General features: G+C 48.1%; 1 protein-coding gene across 1 annotated transcript in view; it reads left to right on the forward strand.

Annotated features, from left to right (window-relative positions):
• The window catches only part of LOC104411867 (nucleotide exchange factor SIL1-like), a gene marked incomplete at its 3' end in the record, with an annotated part of 59696 nt that overhangs the window by 23138 nt on the left and 10983 nt on the right, over positions 1-25575 (forward strand). Inside the window, exon 3 of the mRNA XM_010022403.1 lies at positions 1333-1468. Coding sequence (XP_010020705.1) covers positions 1333-1468 — 136 coding nt within the window. The remainder of the gene's footprint in view (positions 1-1332; positions 1469-25575) is intronic.

The raw sequence follows: 25575 nt of genomic DNA on the forward strand, positions 1-25575 counted from the left end.
GATGTGAAATTATTCAATGGTGGCGTTTGTGGCGATACTGGAAGCTGATAATACTCCCTGCAACAGAAACGGAGCTGTCTGGACAATTAGCCTGGACTGGCTTATCTGTGAAAACCAGAATAGCAAAGACCTGCTCCCTGAGCAGTTAATAGCTGCTGTGAGATAGCACGAGGTCATTACTTACTATTACTATGCACTCCCAGTAATTATATCCGTTGTGGTTTTACATGACTCCCACCAGCTCCCTGGGGAGACATTCCAGTGAGCAGCGAGGTTTCCCTCTCAGCGAGGATTTCTATTCCCTGCTTTTCATCCTCGTTTTTTGCCTTTGCCTAATGTTGTACCACTCATGGTAGCTGATCTGCCACACCTCTGCCATTCATAGAATCCCAGACGGGTTAATGGGTTGGAAGGGACCTTAAAGCTCCTCCAGCTCCAACCCCTGCCACGGGCAGGGACACCTTCCACTAGAGCAGGTTGCTCCAAGCCCCTGTGTCCAACCTGGCGTTGAACACTGCCAGGGATGGGGCAGCCACAGCTTCTCTGGGCACCCTGTGCCAGCACCTCAGCACCCTCACAGGGAAGAGCTTCTGCCTCAGAGCTCATCTCAGTCTCCCCTCTGGCAGGTTCAAGCCATTCCCCTTGTCCTGTCCCTCCATCCCTTGTGTAAAGCCCCTCTCCAGGTTTCTTGTGCTGCTCTCGCAGTGTGGGTGGTGATTAAATTGCTGCCTCATTGTTTTAAAAGACTTGGAGGACACAGGGAATGGGTGGAGGGAAGGATGCTCGTGTTCTTATCGTGTGGGCAACTCGGTGTGTTTTCCCCATGTCCTAATTTGGAAATAGCTGAACTATTTTAGCTGAAATCGTCTCCAAGCCTGAAATAAGTGCATTTAAGAAAAAAAAAAAAAAACCAACGCTTGAGGCGTTCCACTCGCGTGGAAAATTTCAGCTGGAAAAGTTAAAAGTTTGACATATTTTTAGGCAAGGGAAAACAGGGTCTTAACAACGTTACACAACCCTAGGAATAGCCAGGGCTCCTGGCTCTGGCTGGAATACAGGTGAGGCTCTGTGAAACCTTGTCTGAAACCTGCAGCCTGTGCTGGAATAGGCAATAAGCTGCGTTGCTTTGTTCAGCACAACTGTCATGCTAGTTATGCATGTTTAACCTTTAATATACTTGAAATCTAAATTTAACCATGTGGAAAGAAATTTGGATGTGAAAAAAAAAACAACCAAGAAATCTGCTGGCAAGGGAAAAAATTTTGTATTCTCAGCCGGCACTAAATTACCCAGATGCAATTGCTAATGAGCTGAATCTCTTCTATCCAAAAGGAGTTTGCCCTTACAAAAATAGAAGAGAGCGACATAAAAGATGACAGTGGGAAGGAGGTGGTAGCAGAAGATGATGCTGATCCTGAAGACCTGGAAGTGTTTTACCCCACACATCAGTGGCAGACCCTCCGTCCAGGTAACACACTGAGCATCCCTCTAAACCCCTTCCTGCCAGCACTGACAGGTCCCTGCAGAAACTCAGATGCCTGTTTGTTACCGTGCTGCTGATTTCTTTTGCTGGTGTTCTGACAAAGAGGCCTGGGCTCAGTGACCCAGGACTGGGGCAGGAGACCATCGCCAAACCACTGGCCATGGGAGCGGTCGCTCCAGTGCTTTCAGTTCACTGGAGCAGGTCGAGTGGGCTGCCAGTCACACTGGAGGTGGGTATGTGTCTCTGTCACTAGCTCAGAAGCCCTTTGTACCCTTGTCAAGGGACAGATTTTCTAACGTTTGCTGGCATGTGGTATCCCAGGTCTGCTGTGCTCTGGTGTGGGCTGGGGGAATGCTGCTCAGTGGCAATCTGATTAAGAACCGTCCATGTAACACCACACAGCTTTCTAACAATGGGTTTTCTGTTCCTTGGCTGTTTGAAATCCAGCTTTTATCCCTGTCAGTACATCCCACCAAAAAAATCTCTTCCCTTTTTTTGGGTTGCTGTCTTTTATTAGATGTGTATGGGATATGGATGGTGAGGGAACACCAACTGAGCAGGCTGCCTTCACTGCAAACACCCATGTGCTGGGAAGGGCTCTAGAGAGGCTAAGCCCATGTAAACATACCCAGCTGCATGTGTGCACACATATTTCAGCAATTAGGATGATCAGTAAGCCTGCCTGCCTCTGGGGTCTTGAACAAGGTATTTAATCCACTTGTGCTTTGGAGTCCTCATGTATATGCAGGTGTAATACCTTCCCACCTCCGAAGGGTGAACTAAGTGGTAATTAATTTTTATAAAGTGCTCTGAATGTAAGAGCTTTATCCCATGCTCAGTATTATCATGGAATGAATAAATATGGGATCCATTTGTCTTGAAATTTCTGCCAGATACAGCAGAACTACTTTTCCAAATGTAAATCTTTGTATAACATAAATGTCTAGCAAAAGCCCCTAAATTTCACAAAGCTGCACTATATACTTATATTCCATTTTCGTACCATTATGTATGGAAGGTGTGTGGTGCCCCTGCTCAGTATTCACACCGGCAGATACCCACCACCCTTATTGAAGCACAATATGTATATACCTGCAGGCATTAAAAACACCATTGCTGGTTTTTGTAGAATCCCAGACAGGTTTGGGTTGGAAGAGACCTTAAAGCTCATCCAGTTCCAACCCCTGCCACGGGCAGGGACACCTTCCAGTAGAGCAGGTTGCTCCAAGCCCCTGTGTCCAACCTGGCCTTGAACACTGCCAGGGATGGGGCAGCCACAGCTTCTCTGGGCACCCTGTGCCAGCGCCTCAGCACCCTCACAGGGAAGAGCTTCTGCCTCAGAGCTCATCTCAATCTCCCCTCTATCAGGTTCCAGGCCTTGCAACATCTCTGTGGCCTCCTCTGGCCTTGCTCCAGCAGCTCCACGTCCCTCTTGTGCTGTTCCCCAGAGCTGGATCAGGACTGAAGGGGGGGTCTCCCAGAGCACAGCAGAGTGTAAGAATCCCCTCCCTTGACCTGCTGCTCATGCTGTTGTTTCAGATGCACTTTTCCCTTGCTTGGGTGTCTTGTTCCATGTAATTTTTGTAGCATTTCCATGTTGGGCATGTGCAGTGAAAGTCTTGTGGAAGTGGGAGGCTTGTCAGCATTCACAGAGAAGAATTTCAGTTACTCTTGTACAAGGGTTAAATGGTGGCCTGCCTCATTGTCTGTGTGCTAGATCCTCATTTCAGGTGTGTGTGCAGATTTGGGGAGAGACATGTCAGAAACAGGATTCTTCCTTGGTCTCCCCTTGCCAGCCTGGGCGTTGGTCTCTTGTTGGTTTCTCTGAAGTGAAACCTTGTGTGTGGATTGTGGATTTTGGCACATGTGATCCCTGAGGCAAGGCTGGGGAAGGCGCTCCCACCACAAGCTCATCCCTGCAGCCTGTGACCAAGAGGGTTTCCCTGTTGCCAGCACAAGTCCATGCTGGGGGTGAGAGCTGACCTGCAGGACAAGGGAAGCAGCTACCGTGGCTGCACGAGGGACGTGTGTGTTGATCCTTCAGCAGACACACACATTGGCAGTGTGTCTAGTCTGGTGGTTCTGCCTCTTCTGATGGTTCCTGCTGTGATTTCAGTCACCTGCAGCTGACCAGAGTCCTGGCTGGTGTGTGCTCAGCACGGTGCTCAGAAGCTTGTGTTGTGCCTCCCACTTCCCACACCGTCTTCCCTTGTATCCGTGCAGCAAATGAGGCCAGTTCCTCCTGGGAAGCAATGTTTTGATTTAAAATCTGGATCTTCAGTTTTGAATGGTGGAAGGGAGCTCAGAGCTGTGTTTCTCCTGCTTCATCTTGTTCCTGTTCTGAAGATTTTTATGCTTCTGTCCAGTCCTGCAGTCACTCATCTTTTATACATGGATTTCCACTTTTGCTCTCCTGTTTTTCTAGTTCCCTGTTGCTAATTGCATCAAACTGTGTTTCCGCTGAGACTGCAGCAGTGTCATCAACCTGTAACCTGTCAAATCCCTCCACCAAATTCAATTGTTCTTGTATATGTAACACTGCTTTGTGTGGTTGCTCTCTCGCTGCCTACAGTGTGAGCTGGATTTTGATCAAGTGCTCTCTTGCACTTCAAGCACGCTTCAAGCTGCTGGAGGTAGCTGGATGCAAACACAGAGACGGTTACCCTAAGAGTTCTGCTGCCTATAATCTGGAAGCAAGGAGCTCAGTTGTCTCTTCTGCCAGCCAGGAAGCTGATGGGCTGTCAAAAGGTTGGGGAAACTTTAGAGAGTCCTTTAACACTTTGTTAGGCATTGCTGTTTTCTCACTTGGCACTAAATAATGCATCAGGGTTAGACAGAAAGGGTATGTGTGCTGGAAAGTCTTCCAGCACCTCTATTTTACTTATTTTGGTATTATCTGAACAAAGAAGGCATCTGCAGGGCTTTTCCTTCTGTTCATGGTGGGAGTCCATAGGAGCTTTCAGCCTGCAAGTGGGATTGCAGTGCCCTCTGAATGGATGTTCACACCCGTGGTCAGATCACTTCTCATGGTCAGGTAACAGTTCTACCACGGACACAGAATTTGAAGTTGTGCTTCCTGTGATGTCTTCTTCCTTTCTGACTGTGCTTTTGCCAGGTCATAGTCCCCTTGTGAGCTGGAAGCTCTGGAGAAGCACAGCAGAGGTGACTTGCTTTTGCTGCCTCTTATGTTAAGCTCTGCCAAGTGTGTGGAGTCTGTCAGCACACAGACCCACCTTACCACTTTTCAAGGTGATCTTGCCTGATGGTTATGGCAACCAGAGGCTGATCCTTAGTCTTTGGGATGGCAGAGATGAAGGGTTGGATGGTGTTGACATCAATTTGAGTTTTCTTTGGAGTTCGGTTTTTAAAAGCTTTTCTTCCACAGTTCCAGGTGGCCTCAAATCTGCCACTCAGTATCCTAGGGCACATGAATGCCTCATTGCCTGGGAATTACCTGCTTTTGTTGTTTGGGCACCCTGTTTCCCTCTGTTTTGTTTAGCATTCCTGATGATGACTGAAAGTTGAATTGCTCTGACCATGTACTCCTGTCACTGACCAGCAGGTTTTCCACCTGACATGAGGGTGGGAAGTGGCTCCTCTGGGAAGACATTGTGAAGATAAAGAGAAAGGATGTCAGAGGCAAGGGTTTAACTAGGAAAGAAGAAGGGGTTAATCATCTCTTCCTCAGCAGGGCCCAGTACTTTGGGGAGCCTGGGCTGCGCAGTGCTTCTGCAGATGGGCTCTGTCCACCTCTGCAGCAGCAATTCCCTGCTTCCTGGTGCAGCAGAGACTCTCTGACAGTTTGAAGTTGGGAATTCATATGTCGAATTTTCAAATACGGATGGACCAAGCGAGAACCTCATGTGCCCAAAATACCAGAGTATTATCTGTCTACTCTGCACACTTCCCATTGGAGAGGGGTATAGAAAGGCTTCTTTTGCTTCAGAGCAAAACCTCGTGTTGGTGATTGAAAGGATGCAGTGTTGGGTCTCTCGGGTTTGGATCGCCTGTCTCCTGGCCTGTACTGTTAGCTGTGGTTAAACTCCTGGCTTGCAGAGCTCTGTGCTGATACCTGCAGTTACTCTATAGCATTTGTACTGCTCAGAGTCATTTTCTTAAGTGCCTAATTATATTGCAGTTAAAAAATAAGAAGCCATCACTGCCGCTGTTGATCAAACTGCTGGAGCGAAGTTGATGTGAGCATGCTGTTGTTGCTGCTTCTGTAAAGATGAAACCATCTTAAGTTCAGCGGGGAGCTGATGATACATTGCTTAGCATTTAAATATCCACCGCTGCAGCTTCCACGGGTCCTTGGGCTGCTTTCTCCATCGGTAGCTCTCTTTGTGCTCATGCTGGTCTCAAGTCTTTCCTTGTCTCATCTGCTGCATAAACAAATTTTTACACGTATAGAAACACAGTTCTCAAAGCAAGTGTTCACGTTGCAGAGGTCATTTCAGAAGCTGCTTTGAAGGACTTGCTGTGGGTTTGGAAAGAACAGGGCTCGGGATGGGGAATGACTCAGTTGTGAATCTTTGTCTTTCAAGAGATTTCAGTAGCTGAATGAGCCAGCACTGCTCTAAGCCCACGAGAGGTTTGTGAAGCTGGGAGCAGAAGGTAATGGCAGGAGGGACCCCTTTGGCTCAGGAGTCCAGTGACAGGGCCTGTGGGTGATGTGACAGCTGGTGAGGATTTCCTACACTTTGACAGTGGTTATCTTGTTCCTGCTGTTCACCAGGATGTCTTGAGCTGTGCTGGCTCCTGCTAATTGCTTTGCTGAATTAATGAATCTGTCCAAACCTCTGGCTTCTCAGTGACCCAGACCTATCTCAAACAGCTGTGTGCAGATCTCTGAAATATTTATGTCAGCACAGTCAAGAGGGGGCTGTGAAATACGGCATTAAGACACCAGGGTATGCTCGTTTCTGCAAAGCTTGACGTTTGTAATCCAGGAAATAGGAGCCTCATCAGATCAGCACAGATTTGCATGAAGAGGGAAGGCACATGGGATTTGAAAACCCTCATTTATACCAGATGAATTGGTGCTTTTCCAGGTTTTTTGTATAAAATAACTTGGTACTGATGTGCAGAGGGGAAAAATATCTCAACTGTGGAGTTACTATAATCTTCTCTGGTCAGCAACAGAGAGAGCTGCAGGGTGATTACAGCAGGTAGGGAGGCCCAGGCAGTCTTGAGAGCAATTTCAAATGTTCAGTGTTTGGAGATAGAGTTATGGCCACTAGTAGCTCTCCCTTTGCTTGTTTTCCATCTGACCTGTTGCTTACAAGGCTCTTGGTATCTTAAGTGTATCTTGTGCCTGTCTTCCTTTTTACCACCTCCTGCCCTCATGCTCTCCTCTCTCAGCTTCCCCATTCTCCTGGGCTTTCCTTGACTTCATGCCTTCACTGATACCCCAGTGTCATCACAGGATACGTGGTCTCCCTGATACTGGCTTGTGTTTAATTACTCTCTACACTGAAATTCTTCTCAGCAGAAGTGCCAGGGCTGAAGCTCTACAGGCAGCTTTGGTTCTGGTGTGTGGCACTGGAGGGCAGACCTGTCAAATTCTCTCCATGACTTAGCCCTGCGTAACAGTGTTTCCCTGTTGCTGGTAAGAGGGCAGGAATTGGAAGACACTGGAACAACGTGCAGATGAGCAGTGTCTCAAACCTCAGTTGGAGCAGGGAGTGTTTGAAGGATGCCAGCTTTTGGACAGGGAGATATTGTCATTATGAGTGTCTTGCTCTCCAGCTCAGCCATGCAGATGAGGGCAGTGCTGTTACCTGTCTATTACCTTGGATTTTCTTCACTGGCAGGTTCCCTGAGCTGAGAAGTTGGAGGGCACCCTCAGGGACGCACACCCTGTCCATGTCATGCTGTATCTTCAGTACACAGACAAGGGGCTGAGCTTCTGGCTGTAAGGCATGGGGAGATCTGGGAGCTGCTGCCAGCATCCCAGTGAGATGCCAGTGCAGGTGATGCCAGGAGTGTTGTGGCCTCAGACCTGTGTAGTTGAAACACTTGTGAAGCACCAGGAATGATAGTGGGCTGGATCCTTGGGCACAAAGCTGACTTTTTCCAGGAATGCTGCAGAGCCTTTGTTATTCACACTAAGAAATCACAGAATTCCAGACTAGTTTGTGTCAGAAGGGACCTGAAAGCTCTTCCAGCTCCAGCCCCCTGCTATGGGCAGGGACACTTTCCACTAGAGCAGGTTGCTCCAAGCCCCTGTGTCCAACCTGGCCTTGAACACTGCCAGGGATGGGGCAGCCACAGCTTCTCTGGGCACCCTGTGCCAGTGCCTCAGCACCCTCACAGGGAAGAGCTTCTGCCTCAGAACTCATCTCAATCTCCCCTCTGGCAGGTTAAAGCTCCAACAGCTCCACATCCCTCTTGTACTGTTGCCCTAGAGCTGGATCAGGGCTGCAGGGGGGGTTATCCCTAGAGCACAGCAGAGGGGGAGAATCCCTTCCCTCGACTGCTGCTCACGCTCTGGGGGTGCAGCCCAGCACATGGGGAGCTGTAGGAAGTTACAGAAATTTATAGGCCAGTAACTGGACATGTACATTAAAATAAGTAAGAGTTCCATTTTATAAAACCACTCCGCTTCTCTAATTTGACAAGTGTAGTAATGCAGTTTTGATTATATATTTTGTGGCATGTTGTAAATGCAATGTGTGTGTGTGTAAATATATACATACATATAAAAGTTATAGTAATGTGGGACCTTAGAGCTGTATAGCTTCTGGTACTAAATCATTCCTGGGACCTGGGTGAACATGTGTTCACTATGTTTTCTATCTTCCATGACCTGGGAGGTCTTCTGCAGTGACACACATACAGCCAAATACTAACGATGGTTCTGAGCAGCCGAGATGAAAGTTTGCAGCTTCTCTAACACATAGACATGGGCTTGGATTTTGGGCATAGCCCAGATAAGTGTGTAATGGTGTGTTTTCACACCAGACAAGTGGTGACTTCTGGTAGCTGTGTGCGTGACTCTATGCTCTGCAGTGTGTTATGGGTTAAATGCAGTGGTTATACGCCAGGAGATGGAGGAGTTTGAGTCAAGTGGTGGGTTTTTGGTGCAATAGGAGCAGGTTAAGAAGCATTTTTCAAAATATATTTGAACTTTGCTTTAATGATGCTCTGCCTGGTGTTATTATAATGTAAATGTAGCATTAGTGAAGAGAATAAGTACATCAGCTGTGTAGCAGGAGACATAAGCAGTGGGAATCGTTCACCTGCTTAAATTTACATTGTTTGGAAGGGAAAAAGTGCTTTGAAAGAAGAGACTGTTTCCCAGGGAAGACATCTCTCATTCCTCTCTTTTATCTTCTTTCTGCCAAGCCAGGGATGCTGTGAGTGCGCGAGCTCCTGAGAGATGCTTAAATGTGTGCTGGGTGATGAGGAATATCTTGCCATGGCTTTTATGTGCAAGTGGAGCTGTATTTTCTGCAATAACGTTAATAACCTTTGTGTGACTGCTTAGAAGGATGAACCTCATTAAAGAAGAGGTATTTAATAACAGACCTATTTTTATCTCTGTCTTTATCTAAAAGTCTGCACATTTATTTCAAGCTTGTAATGGTGCTTTGGAAGAAAAATGGTTTCCCTCCTGGAAAACGTTTTGGGAGTACATCCAGCCTTGGTTAACTTGAATTTCCAAGTTGAGTATCTTCCCTTCTGCTTCCAGAGCAAACAAGCCATTCCATGAGCTTGGCTTTGTTATCTGGGTTTTATGGGAAAGTGCTTTTCAGAAATTGTGACTTGGGTTCCAGAGTCACTGTAATGGTTCTTGAGGTTTGACCAAATCAGAGCAACTCACACTTCAAATGCATGATCCTGTTTTGTGGGATGAGCATCCAGCCACTGCAATGCATGCTTGTTTAGCCATGGGTCAGACCTCCATCCCCATGAAATACCAGAGGTTGCTTCTGTAGCCAGGGAAGTGTTGAATTCCCACCAAGGCATCATCACAGATGGTGGAGATCAGGTGAGCTGCACACTGTGAGCTTTTAGCTGCAGGGTATCATAGGAGCCCAGACTGGTTTGGGTTGGAAGGGACCATAAGCTCCTCCAGTTTCAACCCCCTGCCACAGGCTGGGACACCGTCCCCTAGAGCAGGTTTCTCCAAGCCCCTGTGTCCAATCTGGCCTTGAACACTGCCAGGGCTTGAGCAGCCACAGCTTCTCTGGGCACCCTGTGCCAGCGCCTCAGCACCCTCACAGGGAAGAGCTTCTGCCTCAGAGCTCATCTCAGTCTAACCTTTCCTGTCTCTGCTTTGCTGAAACAGCTTCCTTTGGCATTTCAAGAAAGCTTCTGAGTCAAAAAATAACATACATCTCTATTTTTCCAGCTCTGCTTTACTAACATAAGCTTGGGAAAGAAATGTAATCTCCTTGGGTCTGTCTTGATGTCTTGTAGAACTAATCCCTATTTATTGCAAGAACTCTTATAACAGTACATTCATGCTTAATTTTTTATGCTGTGTTTACATTTTGGAAGGAGTAAGTGTGGTGCTGGTGGAGGAAATTCTCATTAAGGAGAACAGTTCTGATGCAAAAGATCTTTCTTCAGCCCAGAGATGCTTTTTCCTTCTCTCCTGGTTTTCTGCCTGCCCCTTAAGACTGCAGGAAGTTTTGCTGGGGTCATTCACTTGCAGCAGGATGTTATGTGAATACTGAATTAATGTATGCACTCTGCCACTTGGTATTGCTTCTCTTCTGCTGCTGGAGATCTCCCAGGGTTGCAAAGACCTTGAAAGCGGCAATGCCAACAACAGGAATGTGCCTGTGATCCTGCAAAGTAAAAGGAGAAACATGAGGCCGCGTGTGTCTCCCAACACTGCAGGGTGTGAATAAATAGATCTAAACAATTTACATTTTAACCCCGGATCAGGTTTTATTTTTAGGATTTGTCATTCAGCCCAAGTAAAACCTTTCCCTTTCTGTCTGGTGGTGGTTCTGAAAGTGCCTTTAAGTTATCACTGGGACTGTACTTTAAGATGCATTTGCATTTTGATATAATCTGCTGCTTTTCTTATTTGAAACAAAGCTACCTGTTGTGTATTAGTTATACTATCATTTAACCTACTAACTGGGTTGCTGCTGATTACAGGTACCTTGCTGTTCTGCAGCCCATAATATGCAATAATCACAGAATCCCAGACTGGTTTGTGTTGGAAGGGACCTGAAAGCTCATCCAGTTCCAACCTCCTGCCACGGGCAGGGACACCTTCCACTAGAGCAGGTTGCTCCAAGCCCCTGTGTCCAACCTGGCCTTCAACACTGCCAGGGATGGGGCAGCCACAGCTTCTCTGGGCACCCTGTGCCAGCGCCTCAGCACCCTCACAGGGAAGAGCTTCTGCCTCAGAGCTCATCTCAGTCTCCCCTTTGGCAGGGTCCAGCCATTCCCCTTGTCCTGTCCCTACAGGCCCTTGTCCAAAGCCCCTCTCCAGGTTTCCTGGAGCCCCTTTAGGCACTGGAGCTGCTCTAAGGTGTCCCCTTCAGGAGCCTTCTCTTCTCCAGCTGACCCAGCCCAGCTCTCTCAGCCTGGCTCCAGAGCAGAGCTGCTCCAGCCCTCGCAGCAGCTCTGTGGCCTCCTCTGGCCTCACTCCAGCAGCTCCACGTCCCTCTTGTGCTGTTGCCGCAGAGCTGGACACAGGAGTCTGGTTCTCCATGGTTTTCCAGCTTGCCCTGGTACTAGGCAGGAGCTCGCTGGCAGGGCTCCTCTGCTGTTCTCAGCATGCTTCTGCTCTGAAACATCGCTGTGCATGAAGGTACCTTCCTGCAATGGCTGCTTCTCATCCGCATCACTACCATTGGCAGAGCAGGAACACAAATCCCCTCTGCTGCATCACAGTGAGCCCTGTGGAGCCAGTACATGCAGGAGATGAGGATACAGTCTGTACTCACCTGGGCAGTGCTGGTTTAGTCATTTATCCCTGTTCACACCACCGAAGCTATACACTGGGTGGAGATGTGTGTGTTTCGGGGGGTTAACCCCAACTGTTAGCTTGTCAGGTAGGATTTGCAACACTGGCAGCTGGGGAGAAAAACTGTTATTAAGTGTAATGTGGCACCTTGGATACAGAAAACATGGGGAGACAATAAATACAGACTTCCATAATGTCGTTTTATAGTGTCACTCTTCAGAATTTATTAAGGCTTAGTTGCATTGATGCCTGCAGCTTCTTCTGGTTGAATCAGTAAATTCTGTTCATTATCTCCAGCACTTGATTTGACCTATTGTGTCATAAAATAGAGGGAATATTGGAGGTATAGGGGCACCCCAGTCACCTTCTTTGGCAGCTGGGTTTTTTGGTGTAACTCCAGCTCTTGTCGGGTTTGCTGTTCACACCCCAGTCAGTGCTCGGCTGTGTAGATGGACCCGAAATGTGGAGCATTGCTTGATAAGAGCACTGACAAATGCAGGTGCTGGTGACCTGCCTTAATCGGCATGTACCAGCAGGAAGAGGAGAGCCATAGTGAGGAGGGATGCAACTGTCACCTCGTGGTAAGTTTCCACGTAGTCATCCCAGCCTGGTACTGCTCCAGCAGTGGGCGAGAAAGGGCTCACAAGAACTTAGCTACAGAAAGGTGCTTGCTAAAGCCACGGGCTCACACAATAGTTCACTGTCACCTTGCTGCTGGTGTTGCCACTCATTTGCTGTCAGGAGCTTGCTGCTTTCTTGGTGCTGAGAACTGCACCGGTGTTTTTCAAGAGCTCCTCAGTCTCCAGATGAAATTGTGCCCGTTTGTCCCATTTTCTTGTCAAGCAGAAATCACAGCGGCAGTGTGTTTGTGTACCTTTACCCCTGGCCTCGGTATTTAGCTCTCCAGGATGGAAGAGAACGAGTTCAGGACCAACCTTCTGATAATTTATTGTGTTCCTTGTGCTTAAGGGCAAAATTTAAGTTGCCAAAAGCAGATGTTTGCTTGCTCCTTTTTTAGCTCGCAAAGTACTTTCTGCGTGCTTGATTGATGGATGTCCCTGTTACATTAATAGTTGGGCTTTGCAGAAAGCTGTTATTACCAGGAGAATCTGGTGTGGGTTTCAGTTTTTCTTCTTGCATTGAAAATCCATTATTAATGTCTTTTTGAGGAAAAAAAGAAAAAGAGGCTTCAATTCAGGCATTTTACTTTGCTTTCTCGGGCTCCTTCACAACTGTCTTCTCTGAGGCAGTTTTAAAATCAATATTACAAGTGTTCTTTATGTTTTACTGTGTGGTTGCGGGTTGCTGCGTCTTGCTATTGATTTCTAATTGTGTTGCAGGACATTCGGGTGCACGCAGATTGCCATGTGATGGATTATTGTCTTCCCGATCATCATCGAGTTGGCTTTTTGCATGTTCCCTCTTGCAGGATGCTGTTGCTGAGCCTGGAAGCCACCAGGAGAGCTTTGCAGCTCATAGCCCAGGGCGACCTTAAGGCAGTGAACTGGAGACCATTCATTTAGTCTTGATTTTATGTCAAGACACGGAGGGACACTTGTGAGTTCTCTTTGTGTTGTCTTCACAGAGTTGTTCTGCCCTGGCTTCTTGGGCAGCTTCATGTTCCGCATCACAGGAACATAACAGGTTGTCCTGGTTTTGTCTGGGGTGGTCATCCTGCATCTTCAGCTCTTTGGGTTGGCGCTGGCATGAGCTTGGTTGCTCATGTACTCTGACATTGCCCCTTGGATCAGCTCTGCTAGCAGATCTTGGCAGAATTGTGAAGTCCACTCTTGATGGGATAGTATGGAAACACAGACCACATCTGTAGCTGCTGTGGGGTTGGATTTCAGGTACAGGCTCATTGGAGCACATCAGTATTGATGGACCACGGGCAGCTTTGTCTGAGAGCTTATTGGGACCAAGGGAGGGGTGACATGATTGTGGCCAGCATAGGTGGTCCAAAATGCACCTATTGCTCCAGGGGAAGAGCACATACAGAAGAGGACAGAGGACCACATATACATGTGTGTGCGCAGATCAGCAACAGAAGTTTTCTGTATGGGGAGGATTTGTATGTGCCTCAAGCTCTTGTGCAGCAGCGTGATGAGCAGTCTTGCTCCAGGGCAATCCAGGCAGGTGTGGATGTGTTTGTTGCTTGACCTGCCCATGGGCTGCTGCCAAGCCCTCTGTGCATGGCCCTCAAGCCAGCTCCACATCTGCCAGATGCTTTGGTTACAACAATATGTAGGTGATCTGGATATACAGTAATTGCTGCCAACTGGGTTGGGCTTGTCTTCTTTAAGATTCAGCTCCTAGACATGTCAAATATGCTGTGCCTTGTGGAGGCCAGTTTTGGCTTCTAAGGAGTTAGAGAGTCACAGATTGGTTTGGATGTGAAGGGACCTTGAAGCTCACCCAGTTCCAACCCCCTGCTGTGGGCAGGGACACCTTCTACTAGACCAGGTTGCTCAAAGCCCCTGTGTCCAACCTGGCCTTGAATTAGTTGTAGTTTACCCATCTGTGCTGGGGAATCATAGAATCCCAGGTTGGAAGGGACCTCAAGGATCATATGGTCCAACCTTTCTTAGCAAAACATGATCTAGATTAGATGTCCACCCTGTCCAATACTGGGGAGTCACCTCTTCTCTGGGGAGATTATTCCACTGGCTTATGGTTCTCATAATGAAATTTTTCCTCTTGTGTTCAGTTGGAATCTCCCCCATCACCCTTGTCTTTTCCATGGGACTTCTTGTAAAAAAGGAGTCTCCGTCTTCTTTGTAGCCACCTTTAAAAATACTGGAACTTTAAATCCTGGGGACCAGAGCAAAAAGAAGGCAGAGGCACTGGTGCTGTGTCTCTGGAGGAGCAGCACAGGGTGTGGGTGCTCTGAACACGCTCTCAGGGGACACGGGCAGCTGAGATCTCCCTGGGCCCCCAGTGCTGCTGTCTGCTGGAGCTGGTGGTTGGGAGGGGGTGACATGTACAACCACGGACAAGCTCCGACCTTGCTGCTGGGACCTAGTTAGCAATTCTGTTGATGTTCTGGAAAGGAAAATGTAATTCAGGCCACCTTCTCCTCCAAGCTGACCCTGAGAATCTGGGAGGAGAACAGCCACTGAATAATTAGGGGCCTTTTTTTTTCCTTTGTGCTGGAGTTACTGCTCAGTGTTGAACTGTGCTGTAAAGTGTCATTTGTTTCCTTGAATGTATTGGTCCAAGTGTACTTTGTGTTAATACAGTGCCATAAATTGCAGCCTCATTAATCACAGCATGCCGCAGCGCATCGCTGTCTCGCCTTATTCTGCAGGTGCTGTGGCTGGTGGGACCCCTGTAGCCCTGGCTAGGTGGTGAAGTGGTGGCTGGAGCACTGCCCTGTGCTCCTTTTAGCTTGTGCTTTATGTTGGCACAGCTCTTACCCTGTAAGATCCAGGAGCACTTGCCAGCGCTGCCACGACTGCAGGGAGCAGCTGCACTGCTGCAGAGGAGGGCAGCTGGGATGCACCCCAGGAAAGGTGGGTTTGTCACAAGGGAGTTTTGACACACCACATCCCCGCTGCTGCTGCTTCGTTTTGGGTCCATAGGGGTCCTGGCTTTGCAGTGAATCCCTTGAGCCTGAGCTCCTGTGCAGGGCTCCGCTGCAGGATGTGCCGTGTGATGATGCTGTGGCTCTGTCTCCGTGGCAGAGCTTTCAGCCTTCCTGGCAATGTAAATGCTCCTGGCTGCATGCTAAAATTACACTGAGTTATTGATTTATCTTTGAGAGGATTTCCTTCCCAAGGGACGTTTCTGGCAGGTTTAATGATTTAGTTCCTCTGCAAGTGCAGGATCCGGAGCAGAGCCACCCTCCTGCCCTGAGCGCCTGCAGCCCCGGGTTGCGCTCCCGACACTTCCTCTGCAAGCCCATTTCTATTCCAAAGCTAGGACTGAGGTTATGCTGCTGCTCGTGCAGGGACAGCTGCAAATAAAAGGGCATTTTCAGCTTTCACTGTGAGTCTTGGACTAGCCTTTATACCATGACACCAATGTTGTTATCTTAGACTTGTTGCAAATAACTCTGAGGCTGGCACATGAGAAGCATGAAGCTGTGCTAACATTAATGCACCCAGTCTCCTGAGAGATCTGAATTCCCTGAAGTGGGATGTGATGGGAGCTGGATCATGCAAGCACTTTTTCTTCTGAAAATGCAGGTTACAGTCTCTCTTTTTTTTTTTTTTTGCTTTCTGCTGACTCACCCTTGGAGCACCTCTGAAAATCAGGCCAGGCAAGTTGACTTTCAATCTCTTGCCTGTACTCCTGAGGAGGCAAAGCTAATTCTCTACTTCTACTCTCAGTTTTCTCCCCTAAGACCTGAAATCACAGTCCACTGGTTATGGGTCAGCTGGTGAGCACCATCAATAGAAGGACTTGAGCCTTTAGGAGTTGGGCTGAATGTTTTACCTACTGTCAGTGGAAGGAAAGTTTCGGACTCTGTGTCCCTGGGTGTCCATCTCCAGCAGTGGCCCATCTAAAGCACCTCTTCGTGGGTTCCCATATCTAACCCCACAGTGCATCTGGATCCCATCTCAGCTGCAGTGTGATGAAATGTGAGGCTGCTCATGTGGTTATAAACCAGCATCCCCTGGTTGGGTCCAGGGAGAATGACAATTTATGTGCCTGTGAACCAAGTGTGCCACAAATTCTTTCTTAGTGATCTACCTGCAAGATAAAACAAGGCCTTAGTGTCTGTCTTAAGTATTGCAGTGTTGACAAGTTCTTTTGACAATTAGGCTAATGTCACTTATGACTGCAATAGCTATAGAAACATGGCTTTAAATTGAAGCTTTGGAAAGCACTATACCAATGTTCTCTCCAAGGCTGCTTCTTGTTTCAATTTTTATTATTCAAATTCATTCTCACTATAGCTTGCCAGTGTAGGTGGCAGACAGGCTTCTCCAATACGTTCTGCTAGTCTCGTAGAATCACAGACTGGTTTGTGTTGGAAGGGACCATAAAGCTCATCCAGTTCCAGCCCCCTGCCAGGGGCAGGAACACCTGTAGTGGAAACTAGAGCAGGTTGCTCCAAGCCCCTGTGTCCAACCAGCCACTGGAAGGGGCTCTTTAGGGGTCCACTGGAAGCGGCTCTTAAGGTGTCCCCTTCAGGAGCCTTCTCTTCTCCAGCTGACCCAGCCCAGCTCTCTCAGCCTGGCTCCAGAGCAGAGCTGCTCCAGCCCTTGCAGCAGCTCCGTGGCCTCCTCTGGCCTCGTTCCAGCAGCTCCACATCCCTCTTGTGCTGTTCCCCAGAGCTGGATCAGGACTGCAGGGAGGGTCTCCCCAGAGCACAGCAGAGGGGCAGGATCCCCTCCCTGACCTGCTGCTCACGCTCTGGGGGATGCATCCAGCACATGGAGGGGTTCTGGGCTCAAGCGCACACTGAAGCCGGGTCGTGGGGAGCTTCTCATCCACCAGCACACAAGTCCCTCTCCTCAGGGCTGCTTCATCCAGTCTGTCCAGCCTGTGTTTGTCTCACAGCCACACAGTTCAGATCAGGCACCTTTCAGTGTTGAACGAGGAAAATGTGGCCCAACTGCTGGCGGATCTGGGCTCTCCTGGCTCTAGGGAATGCTCTGAGCTTGGGGAAGCATTGGTGCATGGATGTTACTGTAGCTGCTGGTGTGAGAGTGTGAGATGAGCCAGTTGACACACATTGAGTAGAGCTGCAGTCCGAGTCAATAAGCTGCACACCTTAACTGCCAGCAGCAATTCAACATGTCCTGAATCATTCCTGGTGATAGCTGGGGCTGGGAGAAGGGAGCTGGGTTTGCCTCTGTTGTATGTGTCTTATCTTTTCCGTTTCAGCCTTTGTTGAGTTATAGACGCAGAAGCTGAAGACAGAAACAGAAATTCCTGAGACCTGGTCATGAAAACCCCTTCTTGAGCCTTCCCCTTGGAAACTGATTCTTTTTATTGACCATTCTTCCTCCTGTTGCACGATCTTAGGCTTCAGCTCTTTGTTTCCAACCATGGCCAGCTTAGACCTCATGGTTTTCACACTGGTGTTGGTCCTGATGGATTATCCCTCCCCAGAGAGCACTTGTGTCCTTTTCATGCCTTTGTGTTGTCAGGTTCTCTGGGGGTGGTTCTTTCTGCCCTAACATTTATCTGTGGTGGCCATCTCAACAGTCACTGGGGAGAGGAAGAGATGCATTTTGAGAGTGGAAGACAGCTGTGGTTGATGATGTTCAAGAAGTGCTCATCTCTGTATAGTAAAGAAGCTAATGGTTCTCTGCTCAAAAACTTATTAGATGCCTAAAATTTCCCAGGATAAATATCATGCTCAGTTCCTTTTGTCAGGTTCTCAATTCTCCTGATCATCTCCCTCATCCTTCTCTGCCTATGTTCTGCATTGATCTTCTCTGAACCTAGATAAGCCTTCAGCATCCTGGTTGGGCTTTCTGGCGTAACAAATCCACCTGTGGGATGACAACTATTGAACAGGTTGCAGTGACACTATGAAGTAGCATAGGCTTGGGGATAAATAACTTAGTGAGTAAGAGAGGGATTAAAACTGGCTTCTGTAAATAATGTTTCTCTTGGATGTTGACTTGGTGACATGGTGAGACCCAGGGCACTGGAGCCTGGTGTGCTGTTTGACAGCTGGGATAATCAGAGTGTGGCTGGTGTCCTTTGATCTCTGTGTTTCTTCTGCTGTCTGGATCTTTGTGGGATTAAACTGCCTAAACTTCTACAGTTCACAGAATCGAGCCCAATATCAGAAGAGAAAATAGATTAAGTGCTTCGTATTGAAGCACTGAGCACATGCATCAAGCTGCACCGAGGGGGTGTGGTAATGCATAAGAAATGCCTGTCTCGAAGCTGTAGATAAGGGTTTGCTAATGAATTGAAAACATGTGTGTTTGCCAATTTTACAAAAGGGCAACCCTTCCTCTTCTTTCTCTGCTATTATTTTTCTCCTGGTGTATTTTCTGCTGTTATGTGCAAGTGAGGGAGAAGCCTTCGCAGAGAGGGAGGTGGAAGGGCAGAAGCACTTGTTATAAGGGGCCCTTTGCCATATGAAGCTTTCCTATATTGGCAGCAGCAGCAGATCTATCAACAGATGCTACAGCAGCGACTCCCATTAGAGAGGCACCATATGTCCCCTCCCGAGCCCTCCTGTTGCTCCTTCCCTACGAGTCCTCCTCCCCAGGCACCTCACTAGCATCCGCCTTCGCTTCCATCACTTACTGCCTTGGAGCATCCTGGGAAGCTGCAGGCACCTCGTGGGAGGTACATGGTCTGCCCTGTGTGAGCCAGCTCTCTTATCCTCATCTTGCCACAAGAAGGTCGAGGTTTGGTGGGATTTTAGGCAGGCAGTGAGCTCGGGCTGGGCTATGTGCAGAACAATCTTGTTGGCTGCCCGTGATGGTAGAAGCGAGTTAAACAGACCCATTGCGACAGTGTCACTGGGTCCCTCGCCTGTCACTGTGGGTTTACCTTCTTCTCCTTCCCCTTCTGCTTTCCCGCTGCTGGAGGCAAAGCCAAGCACGGGCAGTGGGTGGGTTTAGCAGGAGGTGGTAGGAGCTGGAGCCTGGAGCTTGCAGAGTGCTTCTGGTTTGAATCACTGGGCTCATGGTCCCCAGCGCTGGCAGATCAATGAAGGGAACATGAATACCAGTGCCATGGGAGAGCTGGGTGGGTTGAAATTGGCAGTGGTGAGTGCTTGTCCAGCTGAGTGTCCACATTTAACTGATGCTTTCGCATGTCTAACCAAGCATTACTCACTGGAAAGCCCCTTCCTTGCACCGCTTTGTTCTCCTTTAGCTGAGGCTCAGATCACGGAAGGAGGGATTTGATTCTGGCATCGCTTCTGAAACGTTTTCATTGTATCTGCCAAAGGAAACAAATTGCAGAGAAGACCTCTCAGCATTAGGACAAAAGAGTGCCTCTAAATCCCTTTTCAGATAAACAAATGTTTGGGCTGTAGGCCTGATGGTTGGTGTTTAAAGGCATGGTTGTTACTGCAGCAAGCAAGCAGTTGGCATTGAAAATCATAGGATGCAAGAAACAAAAGTTCTCCTGAGGTTTACTGTGGGCATGTGTCTTCCTGTAATCCTGGTTGTGAGGAGCACTTGGCACCGCGAGCCCACACAGTGATCTCTCTGGATGAGCCATGGGAACCCAGCAGCCCAGCAAGCACCAGTAAGTTGCTTTTCTCTTGCTAAGTAAGAAACTGGAATGGGAATGGCTCTTTCTCTGCACCCTGTTCACTTAGGGTTCAAGCCTGGCAGAAAGCAGTGCTGCTGTTTTGGGACACGAGGAACCTGGGCAGGAGCAGAGACGGTGGCACTTCAGGATACATCAGTGGGGTGATGGTTTCCCAGGGATGGCTTTGCTCCAGCAGCAGTGCTGGGAGTTGAACTGGGAACAGCTTCTCTGTGGTGAGCTTGGAAGTGTTTCAGGTGGCTCCTGTCCCTGCTCCACTGCAGCGTGGACAAAGTTGGTGTTTGAGAAGATGTCGTATATAGACATCACTGTTTTGACAGGTTGAATTGCAGGATATTTATTAGCATAGCTTGGGGTATTATATAAAAATTTGTGACACTAACCAGCGAAAACATCTTATGTGGAACATCCTTGATTTTGTTGAGGTTTTTTTAACGGCTGGTTCAGTCTCTCCACAATTGATCCCATTCAGGCATTTCTGGAAGACGCTGGTGCGAGCCGCTGCTGTGAGCTCAGTGACTGTGCCCTGGGGATCAGGCTCTTCCTGCTGCTCAGTATTTGCCGCATGCTCTGGGAGGCAGAAGAAAACAGCAGTTCGAGTTGTTTGCTTGTGCTGTAAGGACAAAACTCTCTCATGGTTTCCTCCGTAACTGGAGGAAGGGAAGGAAGTCTCTTTATCCTTGTCCTCCCTCTGCACAGCAGGATCTTTGTATCAGGGTTCAGTGATAAGACAAAATGATGGGGATAAAACCAGCCTGACACCACCAGGACTTCTCATTCCTAAGCAGAGGCAGGTGGCCCCGGGAGAAGTGGGATGGCAGCATCTACAGTGGGTCATGGCAGGGGTTCCTCCAGCATCCCGTCCCCTATGGATGCTGCAAGCATGTGCTTAAGAAACAGTTTATGAACATGGCAAACACACAGTGATTTTAAAAGAGTTTTCTCTATAATTACAGTAGTAATTAGAGCCCCTGCTGTCAGTGATGGTTTGGACCTGAGAAATCAGAGGCAGTGACCAGGATGGGGCCTCTCCAAGGATGTGCTGTGCCTGACAGGCAACTGTGGGTTTCCCAGCAGAAGTATAGAACTAACGGCATTAAGAGATGCACACAAGTGGCTTTGTAAAGCATTTCATCAGCATTGTAGGAGTTTCTACTTGAATCATGGATGTGGGTACCACAGCTTCCTCGCTGCTGGTGCAGTAAGGTACACTGGGGGAAGCTTCCAGGCCTGATGCTGTTAAACCTCTCTGGAAGAGGTGATATGTAGCATATTAAGGACCTTTTCCAGTGGTACTTAATTGGGAAGAGCAGTGAGTGCCAGAAAGCAAACTAACACAAAAGGCAGTAGATGAATGGAAAAGGGCAGGAAATAGCAAAATGAGGTTCAGGCTCTGGGCTTCCTCTTCCCATCCATAATCCATCTCTTCTTGACCTGTGCTTCTACACATCTTCCCTTCCTTTTGTATGTAAAAATGTTCTGTTTTGAAATAACAAGCAATCCAAGGAGTGGTATGACTCACCCAGAGAGAAAACAACACAACCCACAGCCAGCATTGCTGTTTCCTTGCTTGCAGTGCTAACTGGGATGTTGGAGCCAGAGCTGAGGCCCACCACACTGGTGCTGGTTCCTCAGTTTTCCTCTGAGCCCAGCATTCAGCATCTTCCTACAGCCAGAGCACTGCTCTTGTGTGAATCCTGTCCTCTCCCCAGGCAGGAGCAGGTGGTGAGGGTGAGCACCAGGGTGATTGTGTCCTATGCATGCTCAGCATGGGATGCCCCAGTCTTTCCCAGTTACCCACCAGGGGCACTGGTGGTTCATGGAGCTGGTGGTGCCAGCGATCACAGAATCTCAGGCTGGTTTGGGTTGAAGGGACCTTAAAGCTCATCCAGTTCAACCCCTAGCACGGGCAGAGACACTTTCCACTAAAGCAGGTTGCTCCAAGCCCCTGTGTCCAAGCTGGTCTTGGACACTGCCAGGGCTGGGGCAGCCACAGCTTCTCTGGGCACCCTGTGCCAGCGCCTCAGCACCCTCTACTCATGCGGCTGAGCTTCCTATAATTGGTCTCCTTTGTGGGGTTTTTTAATCATTGTTTTATTAAAAGAGCAGGGTCAGTGCTATCGGATCACTTTCTGAGGGTGCTCTGTCACTCTTGTGCAGCCTTATGAGTTTTAATATTGCAGCACCACTGGTTTGCTTTGCTGGGAACATCCACGGATTGATTTGCAGATTCTTCTGTTGCCTGTATCAGAAAGTCCCTTTCCCCTCGTTCCCATGTGCTGAGACAAACAAAGAGTAAAGAAAGGTAGATGTTATCTGATGCTTCTCAGATACCGAAGTGATTTCTGAGAGCTGCAGAGCCAGTTACCAACTCATAACTGTGGCTTGTTTTCACACCATGAATAGATTTATATGGTTGGGGTATTTTACAATGGCAAACAAGGACGCTTACTTGGGGAGAAGCCAGGGATCTGTCTCGGTGAGCAGAATCACCCTTTTTCTGCTTGCAGAAGCCTTCCATGGGGACATTCCTCTGCTGTAGAGGACAGAGTGGTGCTGGAATGTGTTTCTGGAGGGCGAGAGTCTCGTGTCCCTCATGGGTTTCTCTTGCTGGGCAGGTCAATGTGTCCCAGCTCAGGGTGCAAGGGGTGGGTAGGGGATGGGGAAGCTGCTCCAGGAGGGCAGTGGGTTATTGCATGATCTCGTTATGAGATTTGAGTATCTGTGTATGATGTAAAACCTACCTGGTTATTTTTAATGCTTCCCTGTTGCTGTGTCATGAGTTGAGGCTCAGCCTTGTCCATGTGCAGAACTGCAAAACCACTTGTGGCCAGCACTAAATGGGACAATGTACTGGAGAAGAGCCAGGCAGGATGAGACTGTTCTCATTTGGTGATGAAACACAGTTGGTCACTTGGTGGGTCCCAAAAGAGAGAAATGGGGTTACTTGAATATTACTGTGTGGTGTATATTCAGCACAGCAACTTCTAGTTATCCTGCATAAAACGTGCCTATTTCTTGCCTCAGCTGTGAGCGTGGTGGAAGCATGTTCTGTTTTCTATTTGTTTATTTATTTATCACCTTGTTTTCCCTCTCTGTGAGGCTTGATATAGGTATAAAGCTTCACCAATGTACACACAACAGAATAACAGATAACTGTTATTTGGTTACAAGGCAATAATTTAAGTCGACAGGTTTAGCTGATAACATAAAACACGAGAGGGGAATAGCATCGGTTTATAAATGTCAGCAGAACCCTGTGAGTGAGTTGCTGCCTTGAAGCCGACTCTGGGGCTGTTATTCCATCTAATATATTATAAGAAGAAATAAACAGATGTCTGAAAAAATCTGGCTGACCAAGATTAAAAGAGCGGGGCTATAAATTACACATTCTTCCTCGGTGTCACTTTAAGGAACTCTCAGGATGGACAGAACACATCCAAGGAAGGTGAAGGCAGGACCTCTGACAGACTGTGGGTGCCTGGACACATGGGCAGCAGCCAGGCATGGGGCTGGCTTCTCCAGAGAGCAGGGAAAGTCAGAGCGGTCGGGTGGGAGAACAAAGCCTCTCCTGGTGCTTCCACAGCTGATAAAAGGGTTAGATTGAGACCAGGAATAACACCCTCCTGTTGCCTCAGGATCAGTGTCTCTTGCGTGGAAAATAAAAGCTGTCACTTTGCTTTGACTTTTTTTCCCAATAAATCCCTTGTCATTCGTGCAGTGATAAGGGTTTTCTTACCCTCTGGAAGTACTTTGCCTTTACTTCTTGGCTGCAAGGTGAAAGGCTGAGTGAAGTGATTGAGGGGCAGGCAGGTGGCACGTCCCTGTCAGGGACACTGGGTGGTCTGCTTAAACCCCATGGCTTTCTCTTGGATCCATCAAGCCAAGTTGATGCAGTAACGTGTATTCAAATCAGTTTAGTTGTGGTTTAAAAAATTCCCAAGTATGGGAAAAGAATACAACTGGTTGTGGAGGAAGGAGTTTGCTGGCTTCCTTCTCCACCAGCGACAGCCTTTTCTGCAGGGGGTTTGCAACTATTTCTACTCACTGGGTAGTTAATTTGGAGGTGGGAAATTAATTAGAATGGAAACCCTTCTTTCCCTTTATAAGGAGCAAGGGAGTAGGACAAGATGAGATCTAGGGTTTGGAGGTCTCTGGTAAGTGAGACTGTTCAGTAACACACACATGCAATGCATTCTGTTTGAATAGAAATCTTTCATTTTTCTAAGGTGTCAAGGAGAAAAAAGGTCACAAAATTGCTTAAATATAAACTTGTTTTGGTAGCTTTTTAATTGAGTTTCATTTCCCAAATGCAACTTAATAAAACAATAAGTAAACCATTAATTTCTCTAGGAAAAAAGCTATTAAGAGTATGATTCTGTATTAACAGCACATGAAGCTGTGTAATTGCTTACATATGTATTGCTCCGGTGCATGCTCCCAGTTGTTGAGTAGGTATCAAAGAGAATCAACTATTTTTAAGGGAAGTGGCTGGAAGCTATGTAGCGAAACATGATTAAAATTCAGGTTTTCCAGCTTCCTCATTTAAATCAGCATTTTTAATCACATTATTCAACTCAACCCACCCTCAAACACACTATGAATAAAGCTCTAAATACCCCAAACTAAATGAGATTGAAGACTTCATCCTGCCTGAAACATCTGGAATCTTTTATAGTGACTACACCAATCTTTTTGCTGAAAACAGAGCTGTCTCTCTTGGTTTATTTAATAAAACAGTGTGTTTGTCCTACTGTGGCGTGAACCTGTGCTGCTGTACACAGGGGCAAGAAGAAATCCCTGCAGCAACCAAAACTGCTTACGTACATCAAGGCTGGGATTTCTGCTCTGGGGTTTGGATGGTCTTGGTCAAATCTCATTCAGGGAAGTGTAAAGAAGCAGGAAAAGTTTGTGTCTTCTCTGATGGCAACCTCCTTAATGTGGTTGTGCTGGGTTTGTGTGCATCAGGGTTTGTGTTTTATTTACTGCTGGCTGAAAATAGAAGCCGTGATGTTGGTGGGCTGGAGAGTCCCTCGGCCCCTCTGGGGGCTGCTCCCTTACCTTCCCCTTTGGTGTTTCTTTAAAGCAGAACCCATCAGCCCTGTTCCTGTCCCCTGGCAACTGAATGAACTAATGTAGCCAGATGCATCGGGAGCACGACAGCCAGAATATACTGTACTCTGCTAACGAGGACATTTATGTCTCGCTGTGTCTGACAGTTTAGGAGTTGCTTCAGTGAATGCTGTGCTTGTAACCTGGCCTGTCCCGGAGGTGTGACCTGGTGAGGCAAAGCACTGGCTATGAAAGGGAAGGACCCAGCTCACCCCTCACTTTCTCCCCAGAGTGGTGTTTGTGCCTGTGAATCACAGAATCTCAGACTGGTTTGGGTTGGAAGAGACCATAAAGCTCATCCAGTTCCAGCCCCCTGCCACGGGCAGGAACACCTTCCACTAGAGCAGGTTGCTCCAAGCCATGTCCAACCTGGCCACTGGTAGTTGCTCTAAGGTGTCCCCTTCAGGAGCCTTCTCTTCTCCAGCTGACCCAGCCCAGCTCTCTCAGCCTGGCTCCAGAGCAGAGCTGCTCCAGCCCTCGCAGCAGCTCCGTGGCCTCCTCTGGCCTCACTCCAGCAGCTCCACATCCCTCTTGTGCTGTTGCCCCAGAGCTGGATCAGGGCTGCAGGGAGGGTCTCCCCAGAGCACAGCAGAGGGGCAGAATCCCCTCCCTCAACCTGCTGCTCACGCTCTGGGGTGCAGCCCAGCTACTACCTCAAGTAGCAGCATCAAGAAGCTTCTGTATTAAGAAGCAGCAACCAAATATTGCCACCTCTCCATCCCAGTGCAACTGTTGGCTATCACGATATGCTTGTGATAAATTATGACCAAGGAAGCCCAGTAAATTTCCTATCTTTTCTGCATGTAAACCCAAAGCTTAATGTATTCTGTGTATTTTTGTTGGCAGA

The sequence above is a fragment of the Nestor notabilis genome, unplaced genomic scaffold (assembly GCF_000696875.1).
Source record: "Nestor notabilis isolate BGI_N333 unplaced genomic scaffold, ASM69687v1 scaffold14949, whole genome shotgun sequence".
NCBI lineage: Eukaryota > Metazoa > Chordata > Aves > Psittaciformes > Psittacidae > Nestor > Nestor notabilis.